Here is a 13,348-nt window from a genome sequence, read left to right on the forward strand (position 1 = left end):
TATACCGCGTACTTACAGAACGATTTAAAACAAATTCTGTCTTTGAAATTGTAGCATGATGAGAGAATAAAATATTTTTCAAATGAAATTAAATGAATGAACAGTACATCCATAAAATGCATTATCACTGATAAACAGACACAACTGAATCTAATACATCGTCGTTGTTTCGTAAAAGACAAAATCACGAAGGTATTCTAAGCAAAATTGATTCTCACTTTCTCCCAGTAGATCTCTCTCTGTAGTACAAAATATATCAAAATTATTCATTGATATATTGAGAGCTACAAGAAAAAATGTTGTTTACATAAAAGAGAGAGAGAGTGTGTGCTTACCAGACAATCAAATCGCCGTTCTTTGTACCTACTGACAAAATTCGAATTCACTCTTACACTAGTGCTGGTAAAAAATACGTTCATTAGTCGACATAAGAATACATCCATATGTATATTTTTGTTCATATGGCTGATGATTTGAATTTATATTACGACTAGCCATGTGTATAAAAAGCTACGGGTTGCTGGTTTTGATATTATAGAACATTTAATATCAGAAGAAAATTAGGAATCTGTCTCACCGAACTACATGTATTTATACTACTACTACTACTACTACTACTACTACTACTACTAATAATAATAATAATAATAATAATGATAATAATAATAATAATAATAATAATAAAGAATATTTATGATGCGCCTAATCTAAAAATGGAGCTCTAGGCGCATTGCAAGTAAGACGTTCTATTCAATGGTTCAGCTGGTAAGGATAATAACGAATCTATACAGCCTTGAAGTATTTTTCTTTATTCCAATGAGAATAGCTAATGACACAGCCCCTCGCGAATTCAGCTCTTTCGTGTGCCAAAAGTGATGTATAAAAGTATGGACTGGACAAAATATACGCTTTCATCCTACCAGGCGTGACATAATGCGCTACTCTGGGGAAATATTCATCCACTTTGCCAGTTGAGTGAATAAACCTATTTTTTTCAAGTAAATATAATGGTTTTCTCATCAGAATCGACAAATATATACCTTCACTTGCCACGGATACTTTAAGTGGTCGCCTCAAAGCTGCAACTTCTGTTGTATAAGAACACGGTCAAGTACCCATCTTTCAAACCATTGAGCGGGACAACTCTTACCCATCTTCATCTCGACACACATTCAAGCAAGATCTGAATGTAAATTTGAACACTTCTAAGAATATTTTTTGTTTTTGAATTTTTCATCCCACACTATTTTTATTAATTCCGTATCTTACTAATTTAACCGTCTTTGACACTACAAACCATCGAAGATTGATATGCTTTTTCTAGTCGCAATGTTTTCATGTGTTCAACAAAACCAAATTTCCCCTTTTCCCTGAAAGAGATATTTCATCTGTACTGACATTTTTATGACTGGGAGTATATTATATTTATTATATTTCTATTACAATTTATGAGCACAAACTACTGCTCTTCGCCACTTAAAAAAAGTGTTTCACTGTGCCTTTCTTGTTTTCGCATAGAGAAATATCCAATCTAAATTGATCTTTTGTCAGGTCCCTGGGCAATATGTCGATATCGCATGATTAATGTAATGTAAACTTAGATCTGCAGAAATTGGTGATAGATCACGATCAGCAAACCCATCGAATGGAATTGCCTTCTTTATTTTTATTATGCCCTTGAGGCTTCTTCAAATATGTTTTGACATCATGACAGATGTCGGGGAAACTCAATAAAAATGAGCTTGATACCATTTTAATAAAATTAGTTTTTAAGTCAATATATACAGTAAATTTCCTGCCCTATTCGAACTCACAACCCATGGTTCCCGCTACCCCTATAAAAAACGCCACCGTAAACGATCCCTTGAGTATGAACAGATTGTTCAAGGGTCGAATTAAGGGTAGTGTGCTCCTCGAAAGTGAAAGACGTAATTTTTTTTTTGCTCAAACTTTCGAAAATTTCGAACCAATAAAAATCAGTAGAGTTCGCGCAAAGTTTGGTACTAGAGAAACAAATAACCCAACATTTTGATACCGATGTTTCAAATAATGACCACTCTCCCTGTGTTTACTGGGCAAAATAAAACTTTCCAAAAAACTAATTAAGAGAGCAAAGTTTATGCAAAGAGCCATCAATGAACTTGACACTGCTAATTGCTTCACAGAACAATCAGATATCTGTCAGACCAATATCTGTAGCAGGTTTCATCATAGACTTTCGCACAGTACTTTCGGCGTTATAGGGGTAATTACAAAACTTCATTAAATATGCAAATGAGCTATTTGTTAACTTGGCACTGCTAAATGCTTCTTAGTACAATTAAATGTCTGTGAGATCAACATCTGGCACGTTTCATCAAATTTAATGCTGTGATTTTGGAGTAATATCACTAATTACAAAGTTCATTAAATATGCAAATTAACCCTTAATTAACTTAACAATGCCATTGCTTCAAGTGACAATTAGATATTTATCAGATCAATATCTCTAGCAGGTTTCACAAAATTTGGTGCCATAATGTCAGAGTTATATTACTAATTACAAACTTCATTAAATATACAAATGAACCCTTAATTAACTTCACACTACTAAATGCTTCACCACAGTCAGATATCTGTCGGATCAGCATCTTACGGTGGCCAAAACTACCTGTTCTCCGCATTCAAAGTCTGCGTCGCAATCAAATGTTTTTCTCTCACATATGTCTCTGCATTCAAGTCTGCGTCGCAATCAAATGTTTTTTCTCTCACATATGTCTCTGCATTCAAAGTCTGCGTCGCAATCAATGTTTTTCTCTCACATATGTCTCCGCATTCAAAGTCTGCGTCGCAATAAAATGTTTTTCTCTCACATAAGCTTATGTCTCCGCATTCAAAGTCTGCGTCGCAATCAATTGTTTTTCTCTCACATATGTCTCCGCATTCAAAGTCTGCGTCGCAATCAAATGTTTTTCTCTCACATATGTCTCCGCATTCAAAGTCTGCGTCGCAATCAAATGTTTTTCTCTCACATATGTCTCCGCATTCAAAGTCTGCGTCGCATTCAATTGTTTTTCTCTCACATATGTCTCCGCATTCAAAGTCTGCGTCGCAATCAAATGTTTTTCTCTCACATAAGCTTATGTCTCCGCATTCAAAGTCTGCGTCGCAATCAAATGTTTTTCTCTCACATATGTCTCCGCATTCAAAGTCTGCGTCGCAATCAAATGTTTTTCTCTCACATATGTCTCCGCATTCAAAGTCTGCGTCGCATTCAATGTTTTTCTCTCGCATATGTCTCCGCATTCAAAGTCTGCGTCGCAATCAAATGTTTTTCTCTCACATATGTCTCCGCATTCAAAGTCTGCGTCGCAATCAAATGTTTTTCTCTCACATATGTCTCCGCATTCAAAGTCTGCGTCGCAATCAAATGTTTTTCTCTCACATATGTCTCCGCATTCCAAGTCTGCGTCGCATTCAATTGTTTTTCTCTCACATATGTCTCCGAGGTATGCCTCAGTGTACGTTATTCCGCGAAGCATAATTTCTATCGAACAGCGCTATTGACAACGACGAACATTGTATCAAGTTATTTTCAATAGATTATCGATCGAAAATTTGTTTGGACGGGCCGGGCGCTCGTGTGTTGAGGTCACGTCATAAACATTTCCACAATAACCCATATATTGACTTATACACTTAAATATCAACATTGAAGGTATCCGTTGGTTTCCTGTACTGAAATTAAATCGACGACAATTTTTTTAGTTTTGGTGATACTTTTACGTACGTTTCGGCACATTTTGGCGCACCTCGGCGTAGTTTGGCGCCATTGTGAACGGGGGGGGGGGGGACTACACGCGAGTGAGCGAGACAACAATGTATCAATTTCGGACAAAAGGATATCGATCGATAACGTTCACTGCACGATTACAGTGGAGACTCTACGCCCGTTCGCCTCTGTTCTGTGTTATTCTTGCAGTTTACTGGGATTTTCATAGTTAATATTCGCCAAAATTTGGTATAAATTACAACAACCTGACTGGTATTTGGTCTGTATAATTTAAGAGACGCTAACCGATTAAAATGGGTCAATATTAGACCCTGATTCTGCATATGCAAACGCTGTAAGATCGCCATTTTATTGAGGGCAAGAGCAAAAATTCAGCGATCGGAAAAATAAAATGCAACTAAAACAAGTTTCGTCGAGAAATTCAAAAAACTAAAACGACAGCAATTTTGTATATATATCAAGGAAACACCGTGCCACTTTTCACTATAATTGGTTCAGAATTGAGAAATTTGAACGAGCGATAGTTGTACGGTCTGTTCTGTACATTAAACGCAATTGTTTTCTATGGGAAATCGAGCAGAGTAGACACATCGTAAAATGAAAAATACATCTGAAAAAAACCGTTGGTTTAACTTTTTCATTTCGCTGTTATTTTTTATAATATTTGGTATGACACATATCATGAAGGGTAACTAAAACTCTATGGTTTTATTTTTTTTAGTTTCCCTCTTTTTTTATGAAATGACGAGTTGAAGATCGTTTTGCTGTTGACTGTGTTTTTACTTGATTTTGCATATGTCTCTTATCGCTTACGTATTTTTGGAATTTCCTTGTGAAATTCTTCCCAAAATATTATAATTGTAAGGGCAGCATATACGGGAAATAGGACCTGTTGCTCTTTCATTAATATTTAGATGTGCAGCAAGGAATACGGCGAAATTTTCAACATGACGCGGGAGGTGAAATTGACTCTCCGAACGCGCACTCCACGTATGTGTGGCAAAAATTCGGGACGCTATATACCGTACAAAATGGGCGCCTTTGGGCCGTAGTGCACTACGTGGAGTGCGCGTTCGGAGAGTCAATTTCACCTCCCGCGTATGTTGAAAATTTCGCCGTATTTCCTTGCTGCACATCTAAATATTAATGAAAGAGCAACAGGTCCTATTTCCCGTATATGCTGCCCTTACAATTATAATATTTTGGGAAGAATTTCACAAGGAAATTCCAAAAATACGTAAGCGATAAGAGACATATGCAAAATCAAGTAAAACACAGTCAACAGCAAAACGATCTTCAACTCGTCATTTCATAAAAAAGAGGGAAACTAAAAAAATAAAACCATAGAGTTTTAGTTACCCTTCATGATATGTGTCATACCAAATATTATAAAAAATAACAGCGAAATGAAAAAGTTAAACCAACGGTTTTTTTCAGATGTATTTTTCATTTTACGATGTGTCTACTCTGCTCGATTTCCCATAGAAAACAATTGCGTTAATGTACAGAACAGACCGTACAACTATCGCTCGTTCAAATTTCTCAATTCTGAACCAATTATAGTGAAAAGTGGCACGGTGTTTCCTTGATATATATACAAAATTGCTGTCGTTTTAGTTTTTTGAATTTCTCGACGAAACTTGTTTTAGTTGCATTTTATTTTTCCGATCGCTGAATTTTTGCTCTTGCCCTCAATAAAATGGCGATCTTACAGCGTTTGCATATGCAGAATCAGGGTCTAATATTGACCCATTTTAATCGGTTAGCGTCTCTTAAATTATACAGACCAAATACCAGTCAGGTTGTTGTAATTTATACCAAATTTTGGCGAATATTAACTATGAAAATCCCAGTAAACTGCAAGAATAACACAGAACAGAGGCGAACGGGCGTAGAGTCTCCACTGTAATCGTGCAGTGAACGTTATCGATCGATATCCTTTTGTCCGAAATTGATACATTGTTGTCTCGCTCACTCGCGTATAGTCCCCCCCCCCCCGTTCACAATGGCGCCAAACTACGCCGAGGTGCGCCAAAATGTGCCGAAACGTACGTAAAAGTATCACCAAAACTAAAAAAATTGTCGTCGATTTAATTTCAGTACAGGAAACCAACGGATACCTTCAATGTTGATATTAAGTGTATAAGTCAATATATGGGTTATTGTGGAAATGTTTATGACGTGACCTCAACACACGAGCGCCCGGCCCGTCCAAACAAATTTTCGATCGATAATCTATTGAAAATAACTTGATACAATGTTCGTCGTTGTCAATAGCGCTGTTCGATAGAAATTATGCTTCGCGGAATAACGTACACTGAGGCATACCTCGGAGACATATGTGAGAGAAAAACAATTGAATGCGACGCAGACTTGGAATGCGGAGACATATGTGAAAGAAAAACATTTGATTGCGACGCAGACTTTGAATGCGGAGACATACCTATGTGAGAGAAAAACATTTGATTGCGACGCAGACTTTGAATGCGGAGACATATGTGAGAGAAAAAACATTGAATTGCGACGCAGACTTTGAATGCGGAGACATATGTGAGAGAAAAACAATTGAATGCGACGCAGACTTTGAATGCGGAGACATATGTGAGAGAAAAACATTTGATTGCGACGCAGACTTTGAATGCGGAGACATATGTGCGAGAAAAACATTGATTGCGACGCAGACTTTGAATGCGGAGACATAATATGTGAGAGAAAAACATTGATTGCGACGCAGACTTTGAATGCGGAGACATATGTGAGAGAAAAACAATTGATTGCGACGCAGACTTTGAATGCAGAGACATATGTGAGAGAAAAACATTTGATTGCGACGCAGACTTTGAATGCAGAGACATATGTGAGAGAAAAACATTTGATTGCGACGCAGACTTTGATGCGGAGAACAGGTAGTTTTGGGCACCGTACCATCTGTAGCAGATTTCATCAAATTTGATCCAGTCATTTTGGACTGTAACGAAACTTCACTAAATATGCAAATGAGCTTTTATTAACTTAACGCTGCTCAATGCTCAGTACAATTAGACATCTGTCAGATTAATATATGTACATGTAACAGGTATCATCAAATTTGATGTAGGAGTTATATCACTAATGACAAAAAGTTTATTAAATATGCAAATGAGCAGATAACATGACACTCACAGTATCATCATAATGTTCTGAGATTGTCATCAGTGAAAAGTTTCATGAAATTTTGTGCAGTATTTCTTGATATGTCGACACTGCCATTACTATCTCCATAGGGAAAACATCATATGAAAAAAAAATCTGACTTAAATCCGTTCAGGCATTTTTTAGTTATGTACATACACGTGTTTGAACACGTGAGCTAACAAAATGAAAACATTTACAATCAGGACCTGGTTAAAATACGACTTCCCGAAAGATCAGAATCTCGTCCGCTGCTTCACAATTCAGCTGCAGGGCATTTAGCTTTTCAAATCGAGCGGATGATCCAGTCTTGAAAATAGGCACTTAGGTGACTACTTCAGATGATTACATAGGCACAGTGTGGAATTGATGTTCGACTTAGGAGATACCTGGAAAAGGGTGTGAATATTGGCAAAATATCGAGGTAAGAGAGTCTACAAATCGGAGACGTTTCATAAAAGAGGTCGAAAACTAAGCATAAGTTACCACTAGATGATCTACCTTTGAGTAGAAATTCAATAAGTTTTATATTTCCTTTGATTTTTTGACGTAAATCTCACATTTTTTTAATGTTTACTGATACAGTGAGAAAGTACTTTTTTCACCTGAGATGGGTTTATTCCCATAGTTCAACGCTTTCAGCATTTCGCTTTCATGGCATTTGGGTAAGAAGCTCGGCTGAAAAAATTCATTTTCTACTCCGCATATTTATTTTTCGAATTTCGACAACCGTCCTTCAGATCAAACGAAAAGGTCGTTTAGCATATTTCAAGAAGCAGAAAGCTTCCCATACCTTACAACCGTCGTTTTCCCAGGTATTATCAGCAAAATAGCCGCATCCATGTTGGGTGGTTGTTACCTTGATATCAACGTCGTGCACTGTTTAAAAAGAGAAAATACATATGTGACTCTCAGTAATATGCTTGCTGTTGTTTATGTTTACGGTCCGGTTTTGGTAAATAAAGGACAGTAATTGTTATAATTTTGTATAAATAGTACAAGAACACCGCAATAATTAGTGAATAATCGATCTTACATAGCGAAAGGTAAGCCGCGCTTTTGACGTACTAACCCTTTGAGCGCTAAAGTCTACTTTTGTCACCTTTAGAAAATATAGTCAAGTCAATTTTTTTCAGATTTTTGTCAAAATTTTGATAACAAACAGTAGCCAATGAAATGCGATGTCCATTTGTGCCAAAATTATCAAAAAATCATCAAAAAATTAATAAAAATTGGTAAAATGTTTGGTTGGCACAATTACAGCACTCAAAGGGTTAATTACGGGAGTTTCACTTCTACGCATACATTGTAGCTCCAATAGCTATGGTTTTAGAGCTACCTCTTTTATATCTGAAATGTGTATCTGTCGGTTTGCTTTCTGGTGTTAGTTGACCCGTCGGCCACGATATTATAAACTTACGCCACTAGTTCAGAAGATCGTTGCACGATAGGTGTAGGGCACTATTTGAGCAGACCATGGGTATGCAACGAATGGTGAGGCCTGCTCCATGTCTTATTGTACTATTTAACTGATTACAGGAGCTGACTATTGTTCGAAAAGCGTCAAGTGCGGGACAAGCTGAACTTACAGGGTTAGACTAACCTGAAGTAAGGTTGAAGGTGACGTTGTATACACCAGGCGCAGTGATCCTGTCTTCCGGTAGAAATATGTTTGCAAAAGTGCCATTGAAATAACCTTCCGCGGCAAATTGAGAATGGTCTACATTGTTACTTCTACCAGAAGATATACAGGCCGTTGTGCTTTCAAAGGTAGACATGGATCCTTCTACAGTGACCAGTATAGCAAAGTTCTTCCTGAAGGCCTGCAAAAAACAAACATGACACAGAAAATGTCGCATGGTACCAGAGACATTACAGCTGTTAGCAGCTCAACTTTAGATAAACAGGATGTCTGTAGGCCTAAGTTCGCTGAGAATGTCCAAAATATACACGAAATTACTACAGTATGTTTCCGCAGTGTAGCTGTACTTAAACATATTGTCCGAAGGCTCAAACATGACAGCAATAAATTGTAAAAGTCATGTTTCGGTTCTGCAGCATGGAAACATCGCCAAAAGACGATTTTTTACAAGCATTGTTTTGTGTATCTTAAAACGTAAAAAATATGCGCGTTACTGGCCTGATTCTATTGCGTGTATGCGATACACAGTTTCATTCCTCCACAAGGCGTTGGGAGATCTTATCTATCGAATGCTTCTCAGATCAAGATCTTTTCACTGGAACGATTGTGCGAATTTAACTGAAATTTGTTGAGTCATAGTTATATGCGAATGAAAGCCTTGTAAGGGAGACACAAAGTGCACAGACATCAATCAGAATGGCTGGCGTCTAAGAACAACTTATGTGGGCTGCTCACCCACACATGCATGCTCTCAAACTCACAACCTCTCAGAGTTAATTCATAATTTTTTGAAATAACTTAGCGTTATGCCTGTATTAGTGCGTGTAATATAGCAAATTTGTTTTTGAGTAAGTTTAGCGCTTGCCTACACACAAAATTAGGTATGAATAATATCATGTTTCGTTTGAGATTTAATAATGTTGAAAATATCAGGCGCATAAACTTCAGCGTGCCTTCAAATGGATCGATAAATGTAATGGTTTGGATGGTTGGTTGAGTGTATGGATGGTTTAGTTGGTTTATACACAGGTGGGTTTACTGATGCACAGATGACTAAATAGACTGTGTGGTACATGGGCAGATCGGATAGGTGTTCAAATGTTACATCTTGGCTTCCCAATAACTTAAGGGATTAAAAAAGAACCAAGGAGAAGGATTAACAGACAGTGGAGATGCCGGCGAATGATTGGGCAACACGAAAATCCACGCGCGATGCTAGAAAATACGAAGTACACATCTAATTTCATACCTGAATTCCCACAGTGTATTGTGTTGTCTGTTCATCTTCCAAGAACTCCAAAGTGACAGAACTTCCATTGAAAGACGGCGGATAATTGCCAAGCCATACCCCGATGTCTTTTGTTGTTCTTTCCACTGAAGGCGTAAATGATTCTTAATGAGATGAGCATTCCCTTGATAAATGCATCATTGCACATAAAACCCGCCTAAGGTAATTAACGTTTGTAAAAACTTCATGCTATTTAAAAGATCCCTTGCCATTGTACCCTATTTCAAATTCTTAGAATGCCTGCCTTCATCTTTTAATGAGAAAACTATGCTAAGTTGTTTCTTAATTGGTTTAGTTTATTGACTCTGTTGTCGGCGTCAGTAAATATGACCGTGTTTCAAATAAATGTCATAGCAAAAATATTTAACGAACTGTTCAAACCTTTCAATTCCTCGCCCTTTTGATCTTTGAACCACAAAGTCAGTATATCTGTTGTAAAACTGTTTCTCCTGTGTGCAAGTCTGTGAGGATTGCCGCCCAGTCGAAATATCTGCGCACAATAAAAGCAAACATTACATGCCCATCACACACATGGTTCACCCCAGTAAAAGATAGGAACGAATATCAGAAGCGGAAGGATTTTTAGTGAACATGAGTAACAAAGTTGCTGTTTGCCTGAACAATTGCATAATTCTGCTTTTTGAGAACATAAACCTCGGCGCTAATACTTTGATCTTTCCGCCAGCGTTACCAAGGCACAGCCAAAGAACACTGGAGCTACCTCCCGTTGATATCAGGCACTGCTTGCCTTAGGTACCGTTCAGTTTTTACGGCCGGGGGGGGGGCGGCAAAATCCAGGGGGGGGTCATCAAAATTTTGGAATCCGCAAAGGGGGGGTCATCGCTTTTTCACTGGTAGGAAAGGGGGGGTCACCACATTTTCAAAAACATAATACCAACAATAAAGTTCACTTTATGCAATTGCCATGATCGACCCTCTTTACCGGCAGGCCGCCTTCGGCGGCCCACTACAATAATATACATTATGTATTACCCATGACCCTCTTAACGGGCAGACGCCTTTGGCGGCCCACTCCAATAAGGTTTACTTCATGCAATGGCCATGATCGACCCTCTTTACCCGGCGGGCCGCCTTGCGGCGGCCCACTCCAATAATTGACTTTATGTAATACCCCACGGCAATCTTAATGACCGCGCGCCTTCAGCGGCCCTGTCCAGTAATAGTCTACTTTATGCAATAGCCATGATCGACCCTCTTTACCGGCGGGCCACCTTTGGTGGCCCACTAGAATAAAGTTGACTTTACGTAATGGCCCATGACCCTCTTAACCGGAGGGCTGCCTTTGGCGAACCACTCCAATAAAGTTCACTTTATACAATGTCCATGGACATGAGTTGTCTATGGAAATGAAGTTAAAAATTGCCTTACAGTCGTCCTAATTAACAGACGTTTCAATGGATGTGGCTGAGAAGTTTGTGCACTGGCATCTCTGCTACACGAATAAAGTGCGCCGCGTACCGGAGTTCAAATCCAAACCATGCGGGTAAATTTGACATATGGGTTTTAGTTATTTTTAAGCGGGGGGGGGGGGGGGGGGTTCATCAATTTTTTAGTCTGACAAAGGGGGGTCATCTTTTTTCACGAAAAATGCAGGGGGGGTCTATATTTTTTGAACACCGGCGACAAGATTTTGCCGCCCCCCCCCCCAGCCATAAAAACTGAACGCTCCCTTAGGGTGGCCTATATAGGATAGTTTTGAATCGGACTGTAGCTTAGCATGGGTAAGCTTACAATTGGCTTCAGTCTTATTATTACGTATCTGACGTTGGACAGCTCATCGTCGATGTTATAAATCGTTCACTTGCCCGCTAACTCCCCGGATGTTCCTATTCAAATCAATGCACTGATTTGCACCACATCGAGGCATGTAATAATGAAACATTTGTACAAAAGTGACGTTGCAATCGTGTATATCAGGGTCAACTCTCAACTGATTCCCCCAACGACGAAAACAGTGAAGACCTTCTAGTGGTTGAGCATTGCAACTATTGTTGGCACAACGACATAAATATAATATTATATGGACGAAATAAAAATCAATATAACAAGAACTCCGAAATAATGAGTAGTAAGCTATTTGTTTTCAAAACTGGCTAAGTTATACTTACCATTCTGCTCAAAATAGTACCTGGTGCTAAATTCGGAAAGATGTTGTCTACTGGCGGGATTTCAAATCCACTGTCCTGTGCCACCATGATGGTGGCGTTACACACATTATCCATTGTGTCCTTTTCCAAGTGTAATGCCAAAGACGCCGTGTTCATAAATATCGATCCATTCCCTGGCGTAGTTTTGTTGAGGACGGCCATTGATAGCTGGTCGATTGTGCTGGCTAGTTTCTCCGTTAGGATGTTCGACTGTTCCGCACACAGCTTGTTGGCAGGGTCAATGTCTACTTTCACATGCATGTTGTCAAGGGACCGTTGCATGATCGCCAGTACGTCTGGTATATAATATAAAAAAAGAATATCAACCTTGATGGTTGCAATTTACACTAATTATTATTTGAAATAAAAAGAACGTCTGGAATTCGATATATTTCAACAAAGTTGACATACTGTGTATAAAATGCCCCTTAAGTTCCCTAAAACACGTCAACTACATATACTTAAGTTCTCAGAAATGGAAGCCTACTAGACTTTTCGTCTTTGCAATTTGGTAGAAGCGATAAAACGTTCACTTGATTCAATATTCCATATTTAAAAATGTTTCTTCCAACGCCTGTACTGCCTTCAGTAATATGCCGGAGGGTTTTCCAACACAAATTGTAAATTGATGATTTCAAGGGTTTCAATAATTTGGTATATTCTGCAAAACAAACAAAAAACTCCGACCCCTAAATTTCTCATCAAATGTCAAAGCGAACATTACTTTATTTTGACTCAATATGCTCACGGACCTTCAGCAATATGGATGCTTTCCTCTAACGTGATATTCTTCCCAGGAAGTATTGTACTTGTGAAGTTCAACAAGTCACTGATTACTCCAAGGCTCTGCAATACGGAAGGTAACTTTGCCATTAGAGGGGGGAAACTGGTATCGAGGGAAGCTTTGAAGTTACTTGTATATTCTTCAAGCGATCTGGGGCCAAAAAAACCCCACTGCTTACCAGTGGGGAAGCTTTCAGGAATCTTCTTGAGTAAGCGTTACGAAAATCATTGCAATACATCTTCTGGGTTCTTTTCAGAAATCATCAAATCCTTTCCAAAACTGAATACTACGTTCACGAAAGAAAAGTTGTGTTTTTTGCGAACTTAATAATAATATTTTCGTATGTTTGACGTTCGCACGCATCAAGGCTACTTCAGATTCCAAAGACAATGACAACTGAAATAATATAAGACAGGGATACCATGGGTATAAAACAAAGGAAGGTATACAGACATGCAGCTCGATCAAATATTACCATGCAAAAAACACGAGTATGCATTTATGCATGCATGTGATAAAACAT

General features: G+C 38.4%; 1 protein-coding gene across 2 annotated transcripts in view; it reads right to left on the reverse strand.

Annotated features, from left to right (window-relative positions):
- Positions 1-6,692: 6,692 nt before the first annotated feature.
- The window catches only part of LOC139142599 (serine-rich adhesin for platelets-like), a 53,365-nt gene continuing 46,709 nt past the window's right edge, over positions 6,693-13,348 (reverse strand). The window contains exons 13-19 of one of the 2 annotated variants that reach the window (XM_070712591.1): positions 12,794-12,887; positions 12,003-12,337; positions 10,255-10,363; positions 9,835-9,959; positions 8,547-8,766; positions 7,737-7,822; positions 6,693-7,332 (exon numbers count right to left, since the gene is read on the reverse strand). In XM_070712591.1, the coding sequence (XP_070568692.1) occupies positions 7,276-7,332; positions 7,737-7,822; positions 8,547-8,766; positions 9,835-9,959; positions 10,255-10,363; positions 12,003-12,337; positions 12,794-12,887 (1,026 nt within the window). In that variant the 3' untranslated portion in view covers positions 6,693-7,275. The remainder of the gene's footprint in view (positions 7,333-7,736; positions 7,823-8,546; positions 8,767-9,834; positions 9,960-10,254; positions 10,364-12,002; positions 12,338-12,793; positions 12,888-13,348) is intronic. The other variant, XM_070712592.1, reaches the window with a different exon arrangement.

The sequence above is a fragment of the Ptychodera flava genome, chromosome 10 (assembly GCF_041260155.1).
Source record: "Ptychodera flava strain L36383 chromosome 10, AS_Pfla_20210202, whole genome shotgun sequence".
NCBI lineage: Eukaryota > Metazoa > Hemichordata > Enteropneusta > Ptychoderidae > Ptychodera > Ptychodera flava.